The 7,286-nt window shown below is 44.7% G+C and overlaps 2 protein-coding genes across 3 annotated transcripts; one reads left to right on the top strand and one right to left on the bottom strand.

Moving 5' to 3' along the window:
* LOC116205052 (nudix hydrolase 20, chloroplastic-like) lies at positions 1–2,711 on the top strand. Of its 2 annotated transcripts, XM_031537494.1 has the most exons (9): positions 3–305; positions 397–461; positions 637–823; positions 991–1,071; positions 1,398–1,523; positions 1,633–1,712; positions 1,803–1,918; positions 2,156–2,276; positions 2,459–2,711. In XM_031537494.1, exons 1-9 carry the CDS (start codon positions 30–32, stop codon positions 2,526–2,528), a joined length of 1,122 nt encoding a protein of 373 aa, XP_031393354.1. In that variant the 5' UTR covers positions 3–29; the 3' UTR covers positions 2,529–2,711. The 2 variants fall into 2 exon arrangements, with proteins under 2 accessions (XP_031393353.1, XP_031393354.1); XM_031537493.1 differs by having other exon boundaries at positions 1–305; positions 1,633–1,918.
* Positions 2,712–2,827: 116 nt separating this feature from the next.
* On the bottom strand, positions 2,828–7,003 carry LOC116205053 (BES1/BZR1 homolog protein 4-like). The gene is made up of 3 exons (XM_031537495.1): positions 6,268–7,003; positions 3,423–4,162; positions 2,828–3,125 (listed from the first exon to the last, which is right to left on the bottom strand). Exons 1-3 carry the CDS (start codon positions 6,481–6,483, stop codon positions 3,122–3,124), a joined length of 960 nt encoding a protein of 319 aa, XP_031393355.1. The 5' UTR covers positions 6,484–7,003; the 3' UTR covers positions 2,828–3,121.
* Positions 7,004–7,286: the final 283 nt, after the last annotated feature.

Here is a 7,286-nt window from a genome sequence, read left to right as displayed (position 1 = left end):
TCTCCCGTCTCCGTCTCCCTCGCTCTCCAATGGCTTCCGCTTTGACTCACAGAGTCGCTTCTCTCTGCTCTCTCGGGACTTCTCGCTCTGTTCCTACGAGCCGAAAGCTAACCGAACCCTTCCAATTCCGTCCCTGCAACTTCACCTTAACCCCAGTCAAATGCGCTTCACTCTCCATCTCAAATCCCGCCGGCAGCTTCACTTGGGACGACGTCGAACACGTCTCTCAGCCGGAGTTCTCTTGGGACGACCGCTCGGACCTCGGCGGGTTCCGCGAGAGGATCAAGCTCTGCAACCGTGGCAACGTAACGATCAATGAACCCATTCTGGCTCTGTTTCTGCCTCATATTTGAACGCACGAAGCAGTGTTTCTCATTCTCGAATTTCTCGTTCCAGGAATTCGTATCTGAGTTTCTGCCGTTCGTCGTCGGAGCTGAAGTTGTTGGTTACATTCACAATGGGTAATTGCAACGATTTATAGCTTGGAATTTGATTAGCTCGAATTTGTGTGGAAAGATTTAATTTTTGGCGGTCACCTATACAAATCACTGAAACCGCTGGTAGTGCATCTTCCACATTGAGATCTTCGAAAGATGACCCGGGGTTGATTTGGAGTTCGAATTCAAACTTGTGCAGCTTTACTAAACACTTGAAGGACTTCGAGGATGTGTTCGTTTTTCCTCGAGACGGTTCCTATGAGAGTGGATTCGGTTATCATGTAGGTTTGAGCCCGTCTCTGAGGACACCCGAGGACAAGACCAAAGCAGTTGCTCGAGTTGTGGAATGCTTGGGTGATGCTTTGATTCCAGGTATAAGGAACGAGGTACTATATGTAGATCGCACAATCCACTCTAGTCTGGAAACCCAATGTTTCATAGGCTTGAAGATTAGCCTTTTACTCGTTGAACCATTATCGCTTCGACTGTAACTTTGCAAAATGCAATTATGTTGTATGACTTATTGTGAATTCTTTTGTCATCTCCTTTCCAGCTGTACCCTGTAAAATCATCATTTGGGTCTTCGATAGTTTTCTCTCTCGAACGTGCCGCAGCCCCTTATTTTGGCATAAAGGTCCATCCTTGCTCTTTGTATACATTAGTTTACACATTTGGTATCAATGTCTTGCAATATATAGGTATGAATCGCTTTTGGTAGATTCTTTTCTTTGTCTAAAGATTGTCTAATGCGGGGAGCAGAACTGAGAACCTGCATAGATGCAAATACTTGAAAAACAAACGTCTTAGGAAGGAATGGAAACGTTTTAAATGGAATTGCCATGTAAAACTCGAGTATTTCGTATGGTTGTATCTCACATTTGTTTCCATTCCTTAGTTTGTGACATGGCCACATATTATGTTGTCTGACTTTGGGTTATTTGGCATCATTCATTAAAATAGGCCTATGGAGTACACATGAATGGCTATGTGGAAAGAGATGGTGAGAAACTTCTATGGATCGGAAAGAGAAGTCGTGAAAAATCCACATTTCCTGGGATGCTTGATCACCTTGTTGCGGGGGGACTGGTTCGTAATCGTTCATCATTCTCATTCATTATACTGTTATGCTTTTGGTCACACTTTTGGCATATGAACTGTTATTGTGAATCTCTCTCTAACAAGATTGTGACTGCAGCCTCACGATGTTGCTTGCGGGGAGAATGTTATGAAGGAATGTGAAGAGGAAGCAGGAATCCCCAGAACCATTTCCAGCCGGTGGCTTACTGCATTGCTAATGTCTATGAATTATGAAGTACATTCTTTCTGTTGGTTATTTACTGTTGCATTTGCCCCAAATCAATTCAGGGCAATTCCCGTTGGTGCTGTTTCCTACATGGACATAGACGGCTACAGATTCAAGAGAGATGTTTTGTTTTGTTACGATCTGAAACTCCCAGAGGACTTCATACCAATTAATCAAGGTAAGATTAGAGGAAGCTCGTTTCCTCTTGAGCATCTATGGTTCTACTTTTATGATTTATCTTGGTTGAGATATTTGCGTTTAGTAACGAAGTTAAGTTTGATTTAATTTAATTTAGTTTAATTTAAGGAGAGGAGACAAAAGTAGTTGGGAAAAGAAAAAATAAAGTTAAATTTGATTTGGTAAACAAACATGTCAATAAATCTATGGTCTCCTCAACTGAATATTGTTGCAACAGATGGAGAAGTGGAGAGCTTCAAGCTAGTCCCCGTGCCCCAGGTTGCGAATATCATACGGAGGACTAACTTCTTCAAGTCCAATTGCTCACTTGTTATAATTGACTTCCTGTTTCGACACGGGTGAGATATTTCGCAGTCTATCTTCTGCATATTTTCCTTTCAGACCTCTGCATATTTTGCAATCTGCAACTTGGAAAAATCTAATGGCAATAATTTTACTCCTTGCTTTTTAATTTCTAGTCTCTGCTGTCAAATGCATTGTAGAATACACATTTGATGTTTGCATCTATCGACTGTTGCAGCTACATCAAACCGGAGTATGATGGGTACTTGGATCTACTTTGGAGTTTGAAGTGTGGAGACTGCTCCTAGATATTACCTCTTCAGTGTCATCTTTATCCTTACTGTTTCTGTTATGCGAATGCTTCAATTTTCGAAGTCGAGATACGTCACAAGAATATAGAACCTGCTGGTTTGATTGTTTGAACCAGCATGGTGGAGGCTAGAAATTAAATGAAGGACGACAGTACAAGATGCCGTGCTGAGTTCGGGTAAGAAAAGTTTCGTGATGAACCATTAAGTGTCAGCATCAACTACACTTTTCAAGCATAATGCCATGGAGTGAGATGATGCAGGAACAAAAGCCTTCTGTGGAGGAAGATAGTAAAGGCTTGAGAAATTGCAGCTTAGCAAACTGAATTGGGCAAATTCACCACTCATGAACTATTTATAATTTAATTTTTTTGGTTCTTCTGAACAACAAAGAAATTAAAAAAGAAAAAACTGAAAAGGAAAATAGAGAAAGGAAGGATAAAACAAAGACAGCTGATCCTGTCCTAGTCACTGTACTTGTTTGGCTGGCTCTTCATGCCAATTGAAACACCCAGACTTCAATCTCCACAATAAACTGCTGCAAATGGCTCAGGCAGGACACATAAAAGCTACAACTCTCCATAAACCTGCATTTACCTAACACAAAGCCACACAAGCATGTTATGAGAGGATTTCGAGCCGATTGTTGTTCGGTTCCAGAGAATGTGGCACTAACTTCGTTCAAAACATGCATGTGCTCCTTTTTCAATCTAATCGTTTGCTAGGATGAAAGTAAAAATTTTCCATTAGTTTTGGGGAAAAAGATGCATTTGTCGAAACGCGGTTCGAAACGTGTCTCTCTTATTATTTTCGTGCTTTTGGAAGAAAAGGAAAATGGAAGAAAAGTTCCACGAACAGAAAAAGGACAGTAAGTACTAGATATTTGTATTGTACCTGGTGCTGGAGTTCCCGAGAGTGAGTTCGAGATCATCAGAGACGCACTCCTCATGAATCCTCTCCCCTTCCCACGGTTTCACAAATCCCACCGCGTTGCTTCTGAAAGCAAACTCCGCTGCAATTGTACAGTCTGACATCGGAATGTCCGCATTGTTATCTAGCCCAGCAGGAATTGCTGGAGAACATGTCCCGCTTTGCCCCGGGGTCCACATCCTTGACGCTCCCCTAGACAGACAATCCTCCTTGAAGCCAAATGGGTTCCGAGCGACGAGGCTGAATGTGGGCGAAGAGGGCCCACTCGGCCAGCCAGAGTCAGGAATGCCTTGCCTGACCGGGCTTGGAGGGGTCGATGCTGGCAGGAATGAACCATGCTGCCCATGCCCTGCCCAAGCCATTCCACTGTTCTGGTCATCCCAGTCAGTTCTTGGGGTTCGACAGGTAGGAGAGCTCAGAGGGGGCGTGACAGGAGCACTTATGGAGCCCCCATAGAGATTGAAAGGAAGCTTGGACGAAGCTGAGGATGAGCCCGATGAGAGATTTTTGAGCCATGGGATGAGAGAACTCGCATCGGCGCTTCCATTTGGATTGGGAGGGCAATTAGACCGAACCGGGCTCGGGAAGGACGATGAGGCAGGACTCGGGTCATAGGATGCACAGGGGCTGGGCTGGTACGACGAGTACGGGCTCGCCGATGTCGAGCCTCCCACAATTTCCATGCGTTCCACGGGTTTGCATCCCTGCAAATGCAGAAGAAGAGCAGACACAGAAGAAATCTCAGAGCATTATCATGGTTACATAAAATTGTTGGATGACAATGTTCACTCGATCAACCGAATTGCAGAAATTTCCCCCATATATACCAATTCTTATAATACCGGAACTGATTAGAGTAGTAGACAACTAAACATCCGATTCAAAGCAACGAGCAAGATCACTCGGGGCAGTCTTTCCAGTATAATTAAGTTTTGTTTCGGGATTCTTTCCTTTTCTGATCATCATTAGTTGGCATGAATTGTCAAACAGGTGGGGTAGTTCCTCAGACTTGGTTGTAGATTCTGCTCCTCCAAACACAGTGGCATGCTAAATGTATCTCGACATTTTTGCACAAAAGCCCGACAACGGGACCCATTCCCCATTGAAGGAGTCAGCCATGAGGGAGTGACCTGTGAGTTGTATCAAACCTCTAACAAAAACTAAATTCAGGAAGAAAACGCACTCTGGGCATCAGTCAACATTTTCAAGCGGCTTTATCCAAAAGCAATAGTTAAAAAAAAAAATCCCAGTAATGCATGCCGAGACATCACCAACGGGAAACTTCAAATCAAGATCTCGACTTTACGGAAAACTACTGCATGAAGATTGCAGACAGAAACAAAGAGACTTTGCTTAAAGGCGGGATGCTAATCTAACGTCCAAAGCCACGTCATCTCCGAACACCCGAAATTACACCCCCCGAAATCGAAACATAGTCAGCTTTGTTACAGCCCAAAGAGAGGAATCCAAGAATGGAAATTTTACACTTTTAACACAGTCCCTTCATCATTCCATTGCCACTAACAAGAACTTTTCATCAATCAGCTCTTTAAAAGAAAAGTAAGACCATTTTGCAAAGCATATAATGCCCTCTCTTCTTTTTCTTTTCTCGACCGTAAAGAGACCCATAAGCCATAAGCCTAGTCAAAGGATATGAAAATTCCCACTAACGATAATCGAACACGGGCACGAACATCTCACTTTCGATTTCTCCCGTGCCGAAAAGTGGACTAATTCACTACACACCCCGGGAATCTCGGACAATAATTACCCGGATAACAAAATTTTGGCCCCACCCCGTTTAGCTCTTCATTTGTGGTCCCTATGGTGAAATGACGGGATTACCCTCAGAGTTTGTACGTTTGTCAGGTGTTTCTGCAGTGGCAATCCGGTAAGGGTGACGGCAATAATAACTATTCTGCAACAATTGCCATCCCGAGAGCAGAGTCTCTGCTTCTCACGAGAAACTGTCCTCCCTACCGGAAAGTGAAGGGAAGACGTCGGTTCGTTAGCATAGCATTGAAGCAAAGCAGAAAAAGGCAAAACCCAAAGAGCCCCAATTACCAGAATACCCTCGAGAAATGGTCAAATTTACGTTTTTTTTAAGGCTGTATAGAGAATGAGCAGCTGGGGCATTGTGGTCTTGCGGGTGGCAGGCCTGACAAGGCCTCTGCAAAGTGACAGAGGCGTTGCTCTGCCGCGTGGGTTTCGACGAAGAAGACGAGCGAGCATATCTTTTGTGAAAATCTGTGTTTCGTGCAGTCTTTAAAAATCAAAAGCAACAAAAACATAGGAAAAGGTCAAAAAAAAAAGAAAAAGGAAGGACGAGAACAGAGTCCGCTGCAAATGAAGAAGAAAGAAGCACAGCAATGCTTCATCTAATTTGCCAATGACTTGCTCATCGTCGGACTTTTTTTTTTTTTTGAGAAAACTGTTTCGAGAATCCCAGAAGAGTACCAAAAAAAAAAAGAATTTTGTTGTTTTCCTCCTGAATTCACTCTTCCATTGATGACTTTTGCCGCTTCCGACATGTAATGGAAGCTGTCGGCCACAATCTTCCGACCATTTTCTTTAAAAAAAAGAAAAAAAGAAAAAGAAAAAAGAGAGAGAGAGAGAGAGCCGGAGAAACGAGTTGTCCAAGCACGCAAGTTTCTCCTCCGAGCTCGGCAAGGGTTCGTAACCGAAGCAATCGAAACAGAGAAGCCGCTAACCCGAGCAGCAGTGGCAGTAGCAGAGCAGTGGCGGATGCATGTATATATGAAGGATGTGATTAGGTAGTGTACTAGTGTTTATGATCTGGTTCGTTTACCTTGCGGTAAGTAGTGCCGTCTTCCTCGACGGTCCAGCCGGCTTCATTGCAGAGGGCCTTCAGGACCTCGTTGTTGTCGCAGTGCTTGGGGAGCTTGTAGTTCCCGTACATCCTCAGCCCAGCGTAGATCTTCGCCGCGATCGCCCGCCGCCTCCTCTCCCTCCGCTTGTTGTTCTCCCGCTCCCTCCACGTCGGCGTCCTCGTCCCCGACGCCATCTCCTCCGGCCAACGGCGACCCCCCTCTCTCTCTCTCGCCGGTTTCGGATTAGGATTTGGCGGGGAGGAAGGGGCGGGTCCCTTTCCGTTCCGCTGAGGGGAAAGTAATTATGGATGGAGGTTTGGTTTGGAGAAGGTGAGCTAAAAACGTAGTGGGTGGAGTTATTTGCCCTGGGAAAGTCCACTATTTACGATACTGCCACTGTTTGAAGGGAGGGGCCTTTTATTTTTTGTTTTGCTCCGGAATCACGGAGGTGGCACGTGTTTAGGCTTTTGACAAAACGGCAATAGCCCCACCGCGTGGCCCCCTTCGTGTCGTCGCGCCCTTCCCTCCTGCGGTTTCCTTGACCACCTCTCTTCCCCTCGACCGGGCGGGTCGGGTCAAGGGAATCGGTTAAACCGGAATCGATACAAATCCGATGGTTGAGACTGATACGAGCTCTATGAAGTTGCAAGAACATATGCACCAAGAGTCGTGACCTACAGGGGCATTTTCAAAAGGGTTGTCAATGTTCGACTGTATGCTGGGCCCAATGTTGCTCTCGATTCTGTAGATTTTAATGCTTTTCCTAACGGTTACTTCTGATCGCCGGTTATTGGGTAACGGGGAGTTCACTACATCTGTTCGAGTTAGCTTTCTTGCCCGGGACGTGTGATCGTGCAGGGGAATGTTTTGTACGATATATATTAAATGCGTTTGATTGCGTGATAACTGTGAGAGAACTGAATGTCACGCTTATTCTGATTTAACTCTGTTGCTTGGAACACTTGATCGTACAGGGAAATGTTTAGTATAGTAGATA

Source organism: Punica granatum, chromosome 4 (assembly GCF_007655135.1).
Source record: "Punica granatum isolate Tunisia-2019 chromosome 4, ASM765513v2, whole genome shotgun sequence".
Lineage (NCBI taxonomy): Eukaryota > Viridiplantae > Streptophyta > Magnoliopsida > Myrtales > Lythraceae > Punica > Punica granatum.
Note: the sequence above shows the minus strand (reverse complement) of the source record. Positions and strands in the feature narration are given on the sequence as shown.

What these genes read in the sequence shown, in the direction of transcription:
- LOC116205053 (XM_031537495.1), bottom strand. Translation starts at nt 6,483, where the DNA reads ATGGCGTCGGGGACGAGGACGCCGACGTGGAGGGAGCGGGAGAACAAC. An exon ending in ACGGCACTACTTACCGCAAG is followed by an intron (nt 4,163 to 6,267) that starts GTAAACGAACCA and finishes CTGCATTTGCAG; the next exon opens with GGATGCAAACCCGTGGAACG.
- LOC116205052 (XM_031537493.1), top strand. Translation starts at nt 30, where the DNA reads ATGGCTTCCGCTTTGACTCACAGAGTCGCTTCTCTCTGCTCTCTCGGG. An exon ending in ACCTTGTTGCGGGGGGACTG is followed by an intron (nt 1,524 to 1,632) that starts GTTCGTAATCGT and finishes TTGTGACTGCAG; the next exon opens with CCTCACGATGTTGCTTGCGG. An exon ending in CTTCATACCAATTAATCAAG is followed by an intron (nt 1,919 to 2,155) that starts GTAAGATTAGAG and finishes TTGTTGCAACAG; the next exon opens with ATGGAGAAGTGGAGAGCTTC.